The following is a 17849-nucleotide window of genomic DNA, read 5'->3' as shown; positions in this document are numbered from 1 at the left end:
CAGTACGCCAGGTTGTGCATGAGACTAATTCGGGGTGGCTCAAGGCCGTGCACAACCCTCTGAGGACATTCCTGGATGCAGTAGTGACTATCCCAGAAAGGATACTACGATCCTTAAACTGGTGGAAGAACGAGACCACGGTATGCACTGGAGTTCCATTTGCCACACAGTCCCCTTCGGTGTGACTAGTCATGGCTGTGTCAGACATAGGATAGGGAGTGCACCTGGGCAACCTCAGGACACAAGGGACGTGGTCACCACAGGAAACATCCCTTCACATCAATATCAAAGAGCTCAGGGCGGTTTCCTTGGCATCCAGGGCGTTTCTCCCTTAGCTGGAGAACAAAGTGGTAGCTGTGTTGACAGACAACGCTACGGCCATGTACTATATAAACAAGCAGGGGAAGGGGGGAAAGAGGGAGGAGAGGGGGCGCATTCCTCTCCCCTGTGCCGGGAAGCCCTAGAGCTGTGGGAGGTGTGTATTTTCCACAATATTCACCTAGAGGCATCACACCTACTAGGATCCAGGAACGGGTTAGCGGACAATCTCAGTCGCTCAATCCAGACACACGAGTGGACAGTAAGGCGGGATGTATTGCAGGCCATCTTCTGCAGGTGGGGGTTTCCCCACCTAGACCTGTTCGCTATGGAGAGCAACTCGACATGCACAAAATATTGCTCATATATGGGCCACGGCCTAAGGTCAAAAGGGGACACATTACAGCTAGTGTGGCCCAAGGGTCTATTGTACGCATTTCCCCCGTTCTCTCTGGTTCATGAAGTTGTGATCAGGGTAATGAAATACGGAGCACAGTTAATCCTCCTAGCTCCAGAGTGGCTTCGTCAACACTGGTTCGCAACTCTCCTAGAACTCACAATAGAAGGGCCCCTGATGCTGCCACTCCTACCGGATTTAATTTCCCAGTAGTGTGAGAACGGGATGGTGATACACCTGAGTCTGGCATCACTGCACCTGGCAGCGTGGCGCCTGGATGGCTGTCACAGATAGAGCAAGCCTGCTCTAGAGGTGTTCGGGAGGTGTTGATAGAAAGTAGAAAGCCATCTACCAGGACGTTGTACGAGGCTAAATGGAAAAGGTTCAGATCATGGCTGGGAGATAGAGTACTTCCCCAGGGGGAAGCGGCTGTCCCGCTAGTCCTGGACTACCTCCTCCACCTGAAGGGACAAGGCCTTGCCACGTCCTCACTCAGGGTGCATCTGGCAGCAATAGCGGCTTTTCACCCGACCGAGGGACACAGATCCATATTCACTAATGCAATGGTCAAACGGTTCCTGAAGGGAGTGGACAGATGGTTCCCATATGAACAACCGCCAGTCCCACTTTGGGACCTAAAGGGCCTCATGAAGCTCCCATTCGAACCTCTAGCCTCGTGCTCTCTGAAACATTTGTCCTATAAGGTAGCCTTTTTGGTCGCTATCACTTTGACAAAAAGGGTGTCAGAACTTAGAGCACTGACCTCTGAACCCCCGTATACGGTGTTCTTTAAGAACAAGGTGAGGCTCCGTCCTCACCCAGGGTTCCTACCCAAGGTAATATCGCATTTCCACCTCTCTCATGACATTTATTTGCCAGTGTTTCACCCAAAGCCACACTCCACACCCAGGGCACAGGCCTTGCACTGTCTGGATGGCAGGAGGGCATTAGTGTATTACATAGACAGGACTTGGGAATTTTATAAATCACCACAGCTGTTTATCTCAGTGGCAGCGCTTATCCTTGTGGATCACTTCCTGCATCCGGGAATGCTACGAGAGTGCAGGCAAGCTGGTGCCTAGGCTGACAGCCCACTCCATGAGGGCTCAGGCGACATCGGCAGCATTTCTAGCACAGGTGCCTACCTTAGAGATCTGTAGAGCAGCTACGTGGTCGTTGGTGCATACATTCGCGGAACACTATGCAATTTCACAGATGGCAAGGGAGGACACTGTGCTGGGGGCAGCAGTTCTCAAATCTGCAGAAGTATAGATGTAGGTCACCTTCCGACCCCGTCTCCAAGGGAATGGCTAGGGACTCTCCTAGTCAGAATGGACATGAGCAAGCACTCGAAGAAGAAGAGGTTACTTACCTCGTAACTGTTGTTCTTCAAGATGTGTTGCTCATGTCCATTCTAAATCTCATCCACCTCCCCTTGTTGGAAGGAGTCGGCAAGAAGGAACTGAGGAGGTAGAGGTGCCAGCAGGGGTATATATGCACTGGTATACTGGCACCGCTCCAGGGGGCGCCCTGCTGGCACTATGGAGATTGCTAAGGGGAAAAAGCTCCGGAGACCATGCATGCGTCGTGCGCACACCTAGTCAGAATGGACATGAGCAACACATCTCGAAAAACAACTGTTACGAAGTAAGTAACCTCTTCATTTAAAAAATAAATACCCAGTCCTCCCCAATCCTAACCAACTAAACCAAAGCACAGGCTTGTTCTGATCTCTGCATGTGTAAATGCTGAACCTGAAAAACCCAGGAAAGCTAGTGAAAAAGATGTGCTCAAGTATAACCATTTGAATCAGTCCATATGATAAATACAGTTGAAACCTGTGAAACTGTCTTAATGTGAATGCAGCTAATAATAATATGGGTCTGACAGACTAACAAGCAGATCTCTCAGATGTTTTTAGGGATTTGTTTGTTTATTGACATGTAATAGATTACATGATTTGGCAAGACTGAAAGTAGGATGGGGAGCTTTTCATGAAAGCTTTTTTTTTTTAAGTTTGCACTTAAGGAATAATTAGATGAAATGGAGAAGTTAAGTGTTTCTCAGTGAAACCTTTAATTTACTGTGAAATCAAAACAGAACACCATGAATTTACAATCCAAATTAATCTTATAGTCTCGTGGTTCATTCTGATTTTTGTTTAATGCTAAACCCTAAAAAATTGTGTGCTGAACACTGAAGATTATTATATAGGTGCCATTTTTCTTAGTGGAGTTATACTGTAAATAGTGACTGAGTATTACATTGTTTCTCCATGACTTTTGTGTCAAAGTGCAAAGATACAAGGTGCTGTTTTTACATTGTCACTTTTCAGAGTAGAATCTCAATTTTCTCTCTCCTGCATAACTGACATCTGTATAGCTGGAGATTAAATATACACAATAGGGTAATAAACCATATGCTTAGATGTCAAGTAAAGACCTGCAAATAAAGGACTGTCTTATTTCTTAGCCCTTACTAACATTGTTTACAGTCTTTTGTCCTAAAGAAGGGGTCCCTAAATTTGTGTTTGGGCTTGTATGAAGAAACTGTAGTTTCTCAGAACAATCCTAAGTAGTAAAGACTCCCTGGTCTTTATCTCTCTCATTCTTTGCTATTACTTTTTTACTTGTCTAAAAGAGGAGATTAATACTCAGCCCAGTGTCTGAGTTAGAATGATCATTAACCAAAAGATAAAGCAGTATTTTGTTTGCTATGTACTCACAGTTCCTGGGAGAAGCACAGAGACCTCAGATAAAGTCCCTAGTTCCAGAGGCGACCTCCAGCTTGTGATCGGGCCGGGGACTGATGGTCTTGTTTATTATTATAAGTTTGTATCCAGCTTAAAATAAAATCAGATTGTTTACAGCATCTCATTTAGTTACTACTCTGATGATCTGTCAATTGCCCTTGAATTTCTGCCAGAGAAAAAGCTCCAATGTGCTTCTATGAATGCAGATAATGAGCTTTACTCTCAATGCTGCCACACATTATTGTCCAACCATGTGCATATCTACTGAGTGTTCAGGGCTGGGACTCATTTCTAGAGAGGATAAAGAACACTATCTGGTTCTAGTATAAGCTTTGTTTTCTATGCTGTGAACAGCTTTGCTTTATTCATTAGCCAACATCTCTGATAACGCATTAAATTAGACTGTGTTCTCTGACTTAACGAAAGAGACAACTTATTGTTACTAAAAGACGGTCCCCACTAATTTTTGGCAAGCTTCAACTTTTTACCAAACTGATATAGTTAAAACAAATCTAAAACACCCAGCTGGCTGGAAAACGGGTTTAGTTTTAATCTTGGAATAAAAGTGGGTCTTGGCTTAGATACTCATCTTATATCTTCCTGGATTTTGTGATGACACAATGCATCCCTTTGATACCTCCAGGAAACTGCAGGTATCTGTATAATGTATTTCCAAGAGCACCCATTATTTTAGGTGTTTTACAAAGAGAAAAGAGGGCATGATCCCTGCTCCAAGGAATTTCCAACCTACAGACAGACATGATACAGGAAAGTGTACAGCCAATGAGCAGAGCGGTAAAGGTAATGTGTAAATAGCCACATCTTGGAAATATAAAACTAATCCTGTCCACATTTTTTCTCAGACCTGCCAATGTTAGATAGTTTTCAGTACAAAAATATGATCAATTTCTGTCCATTCAGTTAGATTGGTTTTCAACCTTAATACTCTTTCCAGCAGAGTTTTGCTACAGCTGCTTTTAGTACCTTTGTCACAGATTTATGATACTCTTTATTTCTCCTACACCAGCACCAGCAAGTGTGCAAACTAATTTTACATGTGTTAAAATTATTGAGCACAGGATTCGGAAGGGAATACATTTTTGGGGAATTTTTATTTCCCTCCATGGTGGGAGGATTTGCTAGTGTAAGCAGCCTTTCATCTAAAATTCAAATGGTTGTTTCCCAAACAAATATTCCTGTAACGACTACTCTTTGAGATCCTTCTTTAAGACTCTCCTCTGCCATGAAGCCACCTTATTATGGTCAGGCAAATTAATAATGCAAATACATGCTTATTTTACTCTTACCTCATGAATCCATCTTTGGAGCCTTGTCATAAACCTAGATTGTGAGTTCTCGAGGGCAGGGATTGCCTTTGGAATACACATTTGTACAGCACTCAGCACAATGGGCCTAGCGCCATAGCTGAGGCGTCCAGGTGCTCCTGTAATATGGATGGTAGCTCTTGAAATTGAGGCAGCCTAATACCCATTAGTGAACACTCTGAATACTCCAAGAGATCTTGCAAGAAATAACTTTATTGGTTAAAAAAGTTGTGAAAGCTACCTCTAAACAGTAAGGGTGAAATCCTATTCCCAGTGAAGTCCGTGGGAATTCTGCCAGAATCCTTGTGTGGAGATGGTGCTGTGCCCATGTGGGGACCAAGACTGCTTTACCTGCTTTCTTCCATGTCTCAGTGATGTCTGCAGTCTCATTTCTGCTGCTGAATTTTTTCTTATAGGATATGGCACCAAATGTCAGAATTTATTATCAATCCATGGTATGCAAGGCGATCACAAACAGAAGCATGCACAGATATATTTGTTCATTATGCATGGGAGATTAGCCTATATGATAACTTTTTATTCAGTTTAAATAACTCCATTCAAATTGACCAGCTGGAATGGATAATTCTGTGGTAACCAAAGAGCCAAGCAACAAACATAAGAGTTTTTGAGTATAGCTGCTGAAATCCCAAGGGCTGGACTCTTTTGAAAGCTGGTGTTGCATTAGTAATCAGCAGTGACATGAAAGGAGCACAGGACAAGTACATACCAGATAAATGTAAAATAAATGTTCAAATTTCCTGGCATGGGTGTCACAAGCCCTGTTTCCCAGAGTTGGATTTCAGTCTGTAAAATGGGAAATGACTGTTTAATCAGATTGTTTTTTTTTAACATTTCCAGTCTACTACGCTCATGATAAATTGGATGACTTCATCAGTGTTGTTAACCTCCATCTGCAGCCTTTGTTTATGCAGATCCGGAAAGGAATGTCTGAAGATGATGGGAGAACATATTATGCATTGGTAAGTGTGTGATATGCTGCCACCTCGTGGAGATAATTTCTAACTACTACTAAAACTAACCAATGTCACATTTCAAGAATGCAGCAATGGGGGAGAATCATCTCTATACTTAACATAAAATGAGCCTTCACGCATGACATGTCAATGAAAAGTGCACATTCCTCCTAATACTTTTAGATTGGTAGCTCTTTTAGGCAGGGACAGTATTTTTGCCAGTGCTTAACAAATACAGCTTCAATTTCTATGCTTCATATGCCATCCTTGAGTTTGAGCAAACATATAGAATCGTACAAGTGAGGATATATCTGCCAGTACACTTTCACACTTAGTGCTGTCTTGTTTTGGCTGGGCTCCTTCAGTCTTATGCTGACAGCTGCTATAGTAGATACATGTAGAACAGGAAAGTGTGAGGATAAACTGTTAACATGATAGACACAAGGGAATGGAACATGGCAGCAAGGAGTGTCTGATTTATTTAGCTTAAATATTAGGAGGTAATTTTTTTTAAAAGGAAGATTTTTTTCTTCTATATGCCACTTCAGCTGGAAAACTCTCAAAGCTCCCCAACATGGGTTTTTTGCACCTACTAATCAAATATTCACTGAGTGGAAAATATTTGCTAGGAAATGATTTACAAATAATTTATCTGGAATTTCTGTATTATAAATGTCAGAGAGAGTATTGTCTGGGGATTTCAGAGATCTGGGAATCACGTGCTTTGTGCAACCCTGACCAATGCCTCACCTCCTGGTGTCTGTTTTATAGGACTAATAATACATAATGGTAGAAAGTACAAAAGCTAAACAAGGTATTGTTATTTTTCTTAATGAAGTAGTGCCGACTATTAACCATAGTAAGTTACTATTTGCTATTAGGTATTTTCAGGATTTTTGAATGCTGTTCTATTGTATGACCTTTCATTCCAACTCACTTTAGAAGCTAAACCTTTATTTGACATATTGGCTTAATATAAGTGAAAAATTCACTCATATCTTAGTCTCCATTAGTGCACAGTGTGGAGTATTTGCTCAGGAAATGCCCTCAGCAGGAGTACTGGAGGTACTATACGGGCAGGATAGAGGTGTTTTTGTTAATCAAAAGTTTTCTACTCAGGAATGAATGTTCCTTCATGCTGTTGCAACAAGTGACCTTGTTGTTTTAAAATAATGCATGATTTGTTCTGGCTGGCAGTGCAAAGATATCTGAAGAAGTGGGTTGTGCCCACAAAAGCTCATACCACCAACTACGTGTTTTGGTAATCTTTAAGGTGCTGCTAGACTATTGGTTGTTTTTTCAGTTACAGGCTAACTTGGCTACCCTTCTGAAGTGCAAACAGTTTGAGTTAAATAACTGTATTATTTTGTAGGTGAATCTGGCAGAAACTGAAATAACTAAGATGGCATCTGACTATACAGAAAATGAGTTAGAATTGTTCAGAAAAACTGTAAGTATGTTAGCTTGTTACTCAGTAAATCAGACTGTGGGGAGAAGACGTCTCCTCTTTAAAAGGAGCAGTCTGTGAAATCTGCTTGAAGAGTAAGCCACTATATTGCTTTTGCTTCTAGTTGTTAGTTGTACCACAGATCAATTGAAAAAATAGAAGTGTGGCATAAATCCATTTCATCTAGGGGATAAATTAATGTTAAATTGAAGTCAATAATGAGAAAGTGCTTCTCAGACCAAGATTTGGGAGATCTGTTTTTTGTTAATAATCCTCTTTCTGGAGCAGCACTGTCCCAGAATTTCCAGCAATGACTTGGCAGTCCTATCCAGGAGTAGAAGGTTTTAGGACCCCTTTAACTTGACACTAATAATTTAGTACTTGGATATGAAGATTGCTCTGAAGTGAGTTGCATATTGCTGCTTTAGCCACTGAATTATATGCATTGATAGCAATTGACATTGCCACCTAACGAGATGGACAGACATCTCCTGAACAGTTTTCAAAACTCTACACTCATCAGTTGTGTCCATTGGTTCACATGAAGCAGGATATTGTATATGGTGTTATCACTAGAATTTCCCATGATAAGAATTCTGATTTTTTTTTTATTGGTTTCTTGTTATAGTGTTGCTCAGTTCTGTTTGTAAAGAGTTTAGTGAGTCCTTGTGACTCTTGGGGACTGTGTGTGTTTTGGGGATCCCACTGCTATAAATACATCTGTTCTTTATGGACAGCCACATTGATGCATTGCTTGCCTTGACCATGGAATATTAGAACTGGAAGGGACCACGAGAGGTCATCAAGTCCAATCCTGTGCATTCATGGCAGGACCAAGCATCATCTAGACCCGTGGTCACCAACCGGTCGAGGGTTCGACCAGTCGATCGCGAGGCATTCGGGCCCCCCCCCATTTCTCCCATGCCTAAGAAGCCCCACTACCTACCTCCAGTGAAAATGGATGGAAGTCCTGCAGCTGTGCGCCGGTTCCGGAAGTGTGCTGGCTGCTCCCCTTCCTCAGAACTGTGGTGTGGTGTGCCGGAACTTGTGGGGGGGTCCCCAGAGGAGGCGCGCGCTGGGGCTTCCCTCCTCTGCGGGAAGGGGAATTGGCCCTGGAGGAGGTGCGCGCGTGGGGGCTTCCCTCCTCTGCGGAGGGGTGGGAGGAGTCCTGGGAGGAGGCTGGTGCCTTGGACTCCCTGCCTCCACCTGCACCCTGTCCCCTGCTGCAGAACCCCACTGACACCCTGTCCCTTGCTGCAGAGCCCTGTCCCCTCTCTCGTGTTTCCCACTGGCACCCTGTCCCCTGCTGCAGAACCCTGTCTCCTCTCTCCTGTTCCCCACTGGCACCCTGTCCCCTGCTGCAGAACCCCACTGACACACTGTCCCTTGCTGCAGAACCCTGTCCCCTCTCTCGTGTTTCCCACTGGCACCCTGTCCCCTGCTGCAGAACCCTGTCCCCTCTCTCCTGTTCCCCACTGGCACCCTGTCCCCTGCTGCAGAACCCCACTGACACCCTGTCCCTTGCTGCAGAGCCCTGTCCCCTCTCTCGTGTTTCCCACTGGCACCCTGTCCCCTGCTGCAGAACCCTGTCTCCTCTCTCCTGTTCCCCACTGGCACCCTGTCCCCTGCTGCAGAACCCCACTGACACCCTGTCCCTTGCTGCAGAACCCTGTCCCCTCTCTCGTGTTTCCCACTGGCACCCTGTCCCCTGCTGCAGAACCCTGTCCCCTCTCTCCTGTTCCCCACTGGCACCTTGTCCTCTGCTGCAGAGCCCTGACTCCTCTCTCCTGTTCCCCACTGGCACCTTGTCCTCTGCTGCAGAGCCCTGTCCCCACCCCAGCACCATCCTCTGATGCCCCTAACGCCCTATCCCCTACCCCCCAACACCCTGTCCCCTCTCCTGCCCCCACCCCAGCACTCTGTCCCCTGCTGCAGCACCCACTAGTACCCCTGCTCCCCCCCAGCATAGTTGGGGCCAGATTAGTGAGGCTTGGGGGGGTTCTGGGAGGAGGTGTTTTTTTTTTGGTTTTTTTGCATCTCCCTTGTATGGCCCCAACTGACTTTTCTGTGGGTCAGTGACCTCCCGACTCAAAACAGGTTCCCTTCCCTTCTCATAAATAAAGACAATGCAGAAACTTTTTGTATTTGACATAGTATTTTATTTAAAAATGAAGCCTGGCCAACAAACCCCTAGTTGGGGCCAACCCCCCCATCTGGCTGCAGCATTATAACACTCCTGCACGCCCCTCCCCCAGACTCTAGGTCTGAGCCTGTCATACACTGGAACCTCCTGCCCTGAGCCCCTCACATACCCCAACCCAAATTCCTGCACCCTCACAGCCACAAGCCTGTGGTTTGCTTAGTACCCCAACACTCCCCAGCCTGGAGCCCCTTCCCTGAGCCTGCATCTCCTTCTTCACCTCCTCCTGCATCCAAAATCCCCCCCAGAGCTTGCGCTTCTCACCCTTTCCCACACCCAAATCCCTCATTCTCATACATCCTGTCTCAACCCAGTGAGGGTACGGCTAGACTGCAGGAGTTTTTTCAGGATTCCAGAGATATCCTGGAAAAACTCTTCCGCATCCAGGGATGCGTTTGTTCTTCTGCTTTTTTTAGTGGAAGAGCAAACATGCTCTTTCGGTAACCCCTATATTCCTCTTTCCATGAGGAACAAGGGGGATTCCAAAAGAAGGGGTTTTTCTGACATTTGGTCCAGTGTAGACAGGCCAAATGTTGGAAAAACTTCTCCCTACGTAAGAATTGGAAAAAAAAAAGTGGCAGTGTAGACTGTATAAGGGCTGGGAATAACAAGTGATGGAGAGGAGAAGAATAGAGAGGGCGGAGCTTCAAGGCAGGGGTGGGGTCTTGGGGGAAGGATGTTCTGAGATTTAAAAAGTGATCTTGGGATGTAAAAAGGTTGGAGACCACTGATCTAGACCATACCTGACAGGTGTCTGTCTAACCTGCTCTTAAAAATCTCCAATGATGGAAATTCTACAACCTCTCTAGGAAATGTATTCCAGTGCTTAATAACCCTGATAGGAAGTTTTTCCTAATGTCCAACCTAAACCTCCCTTGCTGCAATTTAAGCCCATTGCTTCATGTCCTATCATCCATTCCTCACGGGCCTCAATATGAAGTTTGTCCAAAAGTCTCATTTGCACTGACAATTTTCAGAAGTATTCTCACTGTTGGTGTAAGACTGGTGCATCTTCACTGATGTGGTCAACAGTGTAGGTCAAAACAGAGGTTACTGTCAGCTCTTATCTAGAGTTGCGCTGAGCAGAGATACTGTACTAAAAGTGCATGTGTACTACTTTCACTAGTGCTCTTAAGATTTGTTGCCATCATAGGTTTTGCACTGAAGCTAAAGCAAAGATAGAATTTCTGAAAACTGGGAGTTCCAATTCATCCTAAGAGTACCAAGTACATTCAGTTATGCACATGAATCCAGTCAGAGTGAATTCCTTCCTGATGGATAAAGCTCTTTCATCAAGGAAGCCCAATCTCAAGCCTCCTCAAGACACAGATACCTTGATGGTGTGGAGGATGCATCCATTATGCAGCATCATTGCAGTTTGTTAAAAGGTGTTCAACATTGCTTCCTGTAACCCCCTTTTTTTGCAGTCTGAGTTGTGGAATTATCCCCTCATGGCAGGTTAACACTTCCAAGAGCCCCTAAATTGTGTTAATTTTCTGAAATATTTGCATTATATGTTGCATTTTATAGTATGTTTAAGCTACGTGCTTAAAAAAAAAACCATCCACGCGGCACTTAGCCCAGATCTGTGGCTGACCAATTCTATGTTTTCTCTCACGGGTATTTTTCTTTCTGCAGATGGATTTGATCATCTTATCAGAAAGTGGCTTTGCATCTTCCACAAATATTTTAAACTTGGCTGATCAACTTAAAACAAAGAAAATGAAGAAAAAGGAAGCTGAGCAAGTGTTGCAAAATTTGGTGCAGGATAAGTGGCTCTCTGAAGTAATTGCTCTGTCTTGTAGAGAGAGTGGGCATTTTAGTAACTGTGACTGTTCTTTCTTATGGCTTTGACAGCCAAACGTGCAGCCCTACTCTAAAGAGTGACTACAAAAATGGTATTGGGTGGGCCAAGTCTTATTGTCTCAGTGATTCCATATAAAATGTACTACGTTTCCAAGTCTGCATCAGCCAGAGCTCTTTTCTTCTCATATATCATCACTAGTAGCAAAGGTTCTGCAAGCTAAACAATATGGTTACATCTAGAATCTCACTCAAGGCAGTACGGTTACACAGGTATAACTCTCAAACATAAGAACGGCCATACTGGGTCAGACCAAAGGTCTATCTAGCCCAGTATCCTGTCTGCCGACAGTGGCCAATACCAGATGCCCCAGAGGGAGGGATCACAACAGGTAATCCTCACGTGATCCCTCCCCTGTCACCCACATCCAGACAAACAGAGGTTAGGGCCACCATTTCTACCCATCCTGGCAAATAGCCATTGATGGACCTAACCTCCATGAATCTATCTAGCTCGTTTTTTAACCCTGTTAAAGTTCTAGCCTTTACCGCATCCTCTGGCAAGGAGTTCCACAGAGTGACTGTGTGCTGAGTGAAGAAAAACTTCCTTTTTTTTAAACATGCTGCCCATTAGTTTCATTTGGTGGCCCCTAGTTCTTATATTGTGGGAATAAGTAAATAACCTTTCCATATTCATTTTTTCCATACCAGTCATTTTATAGACTTCTATCATATCCCTCCTTAGTCTCCTCTTTTCCAAGCTAAAAAGTCGAAGTCTTTTTAATCTCTCTCTATATGGGACCTGTTCCAAAACCCCTAATCATTTTTGTTCCCCTTTTCAGAACCTTTTCCAATGCCAATATATCTTTTTTGAGTTGAGGCAACCACATCTGGATGCAGTATTCAAGATGTGGGCATCCCATGGTTTTATACAGAGGCAATAAGATATTTTCTGTCTTATTCTCTATCCCTTTTTAATGACTCCTAATGTTCTATTTGCTTTTTTCACTGCCGCTGCACACTGAATGGATGTTTTTAGAGAACTGTCCACAATGACTCCCAAGATCTCTCTCTTGAGTAGCTATAGCCAAATTAGTCCCCGCCATATTGTGTATATATAGTTAAGATTATTTTTTTCCAATGTGCATCACTTTACATTTATCCACATTAAATTTCATTTGCCATTTTGTTGCCCAATCACTTAGTTTGGTGAGATCTTTTTGAAGCTCTTCACAGGCTGCTTTGGTCTTAGCTATCTTTAGCAGTCTGGTATCTCAAATTTTGCCACTTCACTGTTTACCCCTTTCTCCAGATCATTTATAGTAAGTTGAATAGGATTGGTCCCAGTAAAGACCCTTGGGAGCCCCCACAGTTACACCTCTCCACTTGCAAAACTTACCATTTATTCCTATTCTTTGTTTCTTGTCTTTTAACCAGTTCTCAATCCATGAAAGGATCTTCCCTCTTATCCCGAGACTACTTACTTTACTTAAGAGCCTTTGGTGAAGGAACTTGTCAAAGGCTTTCCACCTTTCCACCTTGTCCACCTTTCCACCTTGTCCACATATTTGTTGACCTCCTCAAAGAACTCTTAACAGATTAGTAGGTAGCTGAGTTAGTCTGTACAGGATAAACTTAAAAAACAACAAATGGTCTGGCAGTACTTTTTGTTAGTCTATAAAGTGCTATCAGACCATTTGTTGTTTTTTAAGTTTATCTAGCAGATTAGTAAGGCATGATTTCCCTTTACAGAAACCATGTGGACTTTTCCCCCAACAAATTATATTCTTCCATGTGTCTGACAATTTTATTCTTTACTATAGTTTCAGCTAATTTGCCAGGTACTGACATTAGACTCACTGGTTTTACTGGTCTGATTTCCAGGATCACCGCTAGAGCCTTTTCTAAATATTGGCGTCATGTTAGCTATCTTCCAATTGTTAGGTACGGAAACTAATTTAAAGGATAGGTTACAAACCACAGTTAATAGGTTCAGCAGTTTCCCATTTGAGTTCTTTCCTCTCGAATGACACCTCAGTCTGGGACAATTCTTCAGATTGGTCACCTAAAAAGAATAGCTCAGGTTTGGGAATCTCCCAATATCTTCAGCTATGAAGACTGAAGCAAAGAATTCATGTCGCTTCTCCGCTATGACTTTATCATCTTTGCAGGCTCCTTTAGTATCTCGATTGTCCAAGAGCCCCCCTGGTTGGTTAGCTGTCTTCCTGCTTCTGATGTACTTAAAAAACATTTTGCTGTTACTTTTTGAGTTTTGGTTAGTTGTTCTTCAAAGTCCTTTTTGGCTTTTCTTATATTTTTACACTTTAATTTGACAAAGTTTATGGTCCTATTTTCCTCACTAGGATTTGACTTCCACTTTTTAAAAGGTGTCTTTTTATCTTTCACTGCTTCTTTTACTTGGTTAAGCCAAGCCACGGTGGCACTTTTTTTGGGTTCTCTTACTGTTTTTTTTAATTTGGAGTATACATTTAAGTTGGGCCTCTATTATGGCGTCTTTGAAAAGTTTCTATGCAGCTTGCAGAGATTTTACTTTTGAGTCTGTACCTTTTACTTTCTGTTTAAATAACTTCCTCATTTTTGTGTAGTTCCCCTTTCTGAAATTAAATGCCAGTGTTGGGCTGCTGAGGGGTTTTTCCCACCACTGGGATGTTAAAATTTACTTACATTGTGGTCCCTATTTCCAAGCGGTTCAGTTTTATTTACCTCATGAACCAGATCCTGTGCTCCACTTTAGACTAAATCAAGAATTGCTTCTCCCCTTGTGGGTTCTAGAACCAGCTGCTCCAAGAAGCAGTCGTTTCAGGTATAAAGAAATTTTATCTTTGCATCCCGTCGTGAGGTGACGTGTACCCAGTCAATATGGGGATAGTTGAAATCCCCCACTATTATCCAAGTTTTTAATTTGATAGCCTCTCTAATCTCCCTTAGCATTTCACAGTCACTATCACTGTCCTGATCAGGTCATTGATATTATATCCCTACAGCTATATTCTTCTTATTGGAGCATGGAATTACTATCCATAGAGATTCTATAGAACATCTTGGCTCATTTACGATTTTTACTTTATTTGATTCTACATTTTCTTTCACGTATAGTATGTCTCCCCCACCAACATGACCTATTCTGTCCTTCGGATATATTTTGTACCCTGGTATGACTGTGAAACATGCTGAAACACTCCCCCAATTCTCTGTGCTTGGAGAACTCTAAACACATGCAGCTCTCTTTTAAACACTGAAGTCGGGAAATGGTTTTGCCACTGCTGATGTAGCCCCCCATCCTCCCCCCAGAGAAGGGCTGGAATGACGTCCCCCCCTTTATGTTGGCAAGCAGATGTGACCATGGTCATAAGTGGTGCAGTTGCTGTGCTCACCCTCTGCTCTGGGAGGTGTTTCACTTTGAATCTCTACACCATCCTCTGCCCCTGGCTCCTTTGAGCTAGGGGAGACTTTCCAACACAAAGAGCAGGTAGGTGCCCAATTCTGATTGAAAGTCAGTGGGAGTCAGGAAGCCATTTGTGCCTTGGAATGTCTATCCCTTTATTACATGGGAGAAAATCTGGGACTATTTCTTACCATGAGATAATTCTCAGTAATTCAGGTATTTTAGAGCTGTGCCAGAGAAGTCCAGTTGCAAAGGTGTACGTTATGTGGAGTCCTACCTTTGTCTAGGAGCATCTCTTTGATATGTAAGTGCAGGATGGCAGGGCTTAAGGTCCCCTATGTGGTCTTTGAAGGGGGATGGGGAAAATGTTTGCAGGGACCTGTATTCTTCATGGTATGTATACTTATTAAAGACAAGGGAGCTTTTTCCCACTTTATGCTAATTAGATACAGTGCTTTGAGTGGAATTAGGAAATTGCCTTTGTATTAGTCAGTGATGGGTCTCTGCCAGGTGCTGAAGAGAAATGAATGTCAAGCTTTGCTATTGCTAAAAGGTAGAGAGAGAGGTCAGAAAAAGGTTGATTGAATCATAGAAACAATATTCCAGTCTCACGGTTGGTGGTGTTGTTCCCATAGCGAGATGGGGAGTACACCTTGCATACTCGTTGCATAATGGAGATGGAGCAATACATCCTCAACAACTACCAAGACTTGGCGAGGAAATGTAACATCTGTCGTAGCCTCGCCATCCAGGTAACAAAGCGGGTGGGCTTGCTGTCACTGGAAAATACTACATGAACTTCGAGAACATGAGCTCAGCCAGTGAGAAACCTCCATCTACCATGCTGGCTCCTGTCCCCGTCAGCTGAGCTGGGGGCAAATCTTTCCTATTCTTACATGTGCATGGCTGTTAGCTATTTTATGTCACTGGGCTCAGTCTGGCACATGCATCTATCTTTATTCTAGATAGTGGACACTCTGGAATTGCTTGTGTCAAGAGCTCTAGAATAAGTCCACAAACTGCACTGGGGAGCTGGGCAGTTGTACCCCCATCTTGTCCTCCTGATGAATGGCTGGGGCCTGAGAGCCTCTTCTCAGCTGCTAACCCCCCCTTCCTTGCTCCCTACCTCTTGCAACTACTTCTCCTTTCCAAATCGTCTCCAAGGGGCATGCTGTTCTGACACCCCTTTTTCCAGCCACCTGTGCCAACATGCTTTGGCTCCCAAGCTGCCTTTCTGTGATGTTTTTCTATCATCCCAACTAGGGATGTAGATGGTAAGCTTACCGATTCTGGTTAATCATTAGGGGCTTAGGCAGCGGGCTGCTCCAGCCCTGCAGGGCCCACCACAGGGAGGGGCTGAGTCCCTGTCTGTGGGGGGCCTTGCTCATCCTCCAATGCAGGTTGCATGCTGGCTCCCCGGGAGCAGCTCCTGGGGAGGCTTTGCAGTATAAGTATTGAAGTTGTGTACTGCAGAGCCCGCAGTGTGTGTAACCACTAGGACTTTTACCAGTTACAGGGTTACATTTTTACATTACGTCCCTGATCCCAATAAATGCCCCTTTCCCAGCTCAAGTACATATTTCCCCATAACTCGGACCAGCTTCTGTTTACAAGGTTCCCCCCACTGGCCATGAAGGAAAATTCTTGAGTTAATGCTCTTACTGTGGGTCAGTAAGGCAGACTATGGCTCATTCCAAAGGTGACATATTGTGTAGAACTGCTTTCTGTTAACAGCAGCATTTCTCATTTCAGAGTCAAATATGTGAAACCTGTGGAATTGGAATGCACTTGCCTTGTGCTGGAAAGTATTTCAAAGCCCAGACTGAACCACACTGTCCTCACTGCAATGAGTTTTGGCCACATGAGATTCCAGGTAATAGGCCAATCAATTTAAAAAGTCTTGTATAATAATACTGGGTGCAGATTGAAATACTGAATAGTGATGCTTAAGTTACTGGAGTCACAATGAGGTGACAGTGGATTGAACTTGCTTACTCACTGGAAACTCAAGTATTTCACCTAGTCGTTCTTTCTTTAGTAATTTTGTGCACCTGTTGCTGTCAGGGTTATGCTATTACGCCAAGTACTACACCCTCTGCTGCCAGCAATATGTTATGTGAGGAAAAAAACTAGAAATATTCAGTTATGTTGAAGTAGAACATTTTCAGAACTCCCCCATTTGACTAGTGAAATAGGACCTTTTTAGTGGCAAACAGAAGTTTACATAGTTTTAGCCATTTGGTGAGAATTTGGAGCTCATGAAAGTATTGTCAGAGTAACACCACAAACTAGTATTTGGTCACTAACACTGCATTTTTTATTTACCACAGAGATAAATCGGCCAGATTCCCAGCTGTCTTCAAGTGCCTCCACCGAGAGGAGAGGACCGTCAGCCTCAGGGACAAGGAGGCGTTAGAAAGAGCAGCTTCAGTTAGTGACCATTTCCCTTCACTCTCTTGCAGACAAGCCCAATTGCAGTGTAGTTCGGTGTTAGTGTAAACTGTGTCATTCTGAAAGTAGGATACCTAGGGACCAAGTCAACTTTAGAGTTTGTTTTTGCTCTGCTGAAACCTTGCTAGAAGTTTGAAAATAACTATCCTGACCTTAGCCTCCCTGATCAAAGGCCCTGTTCAGTTGCAGTGCTGTGAAGAATGTTGCATGGCTGTAGTGGAGGCTGTTGGTGTTTGGACATCACCTCTATTGCCAATTTGTCTATGGGGCATTATGCCCGCTGAGCCACATAGACAGACCATGACACTGCACCCAGTCCTGTCAAATTAAGTGGTGTCCTGGGCAGGGGTCCATCTGCAGAGGTCTGAATGTGCAACTGAGACAGGAGAGCTCTATGCAACTCTTTAGACTTGGATTTTATAATTGTTTTTAAATATGCAAAATTGAGGTTTGTCAGCCATTCTGTCATTCTGGTTGAGTTCAATGAAGTGCCTCTGGCAGGGCTCAGTATGAATACCCCATGTCCACCTCGTTCCAGCCCTTCTCACAAAGGATGCTTTTACATATACATCCATTCTTAATGGCTGCATCTCTGACAAAGTGGCACCAGAAACGCATTTCAGGCTTTTGGAAGGGCTGGGAACATCTCGAGCCTCTTTTTAACACCACACTTCCCTGGTAATTGTTGGCGATAATAAATACTGCTAAGTTATCACTTCTGCTGCATCTTCGTTTCTTGGATCTCAAAGCACCTGCAGCCTCTCAGCTCTGCA

The 17849-nt window shown here is 43.8% G+C and overlaps 1 protein-coding gene across 2 annotated transcripts in view; it reads left to right on the top strand.

Annotated features, from left to right (window-relative positions):
• Positions 1-17791, top strand: part of NSMCE1 (NSE1 component of SMC5/6 complex) — a 47034-nt gene extending 29243 nt beyond the window's left edge. For both annotated transcript variants that reach the window (XM_075899957.2, XM_089769347.1), the window contains 6 exons: positions 5654-5775; positions 7142-7219; positions 11055-11201; positions 15261-15377; positions 16378-16498; positions 16956-17791. In XM_075899957.2, coding sequence (XP_075756072.1) covers positions 5654-5775; positions 7142-7219; positions 11055-11201; positions 15261-15377; positions 16378-16498; positions 16956-17041 — 671 coding nt within the window. In that variant the 3' untranslated portion in view covers positions 17042-17791. The remainder of the gene's footprint in view (positions 1-5653; positions 5776-7141; positions 7220-11054; positions 11202-15260; positions 15378-16377; positions 16499-16955) is intronic.
• Positions 17792-17849: the final 58 nt, after the last annotated feature.

The sequence above is a fragment of the Pelodiscus sinensis genome, chromosome 15 (genome assembly GCF_052426305.1).
Source record: "Pelodiscus sinensis isolate ZL-2025 chromosome 15, ASM5242630v1, whole genome shotgun sequence".
Classification (NCBI taxonomy): Eukaryota; Metazoa; Chordata; order Testudines; family Trionychidae; genus Pelodiscus; species Pelodiscus sinensis.
The sequence above is the reverse complement of the archived record's forward strand: the minus strand, read 5'-3'. Positions and strand labels throughout refer to the sequence as shown.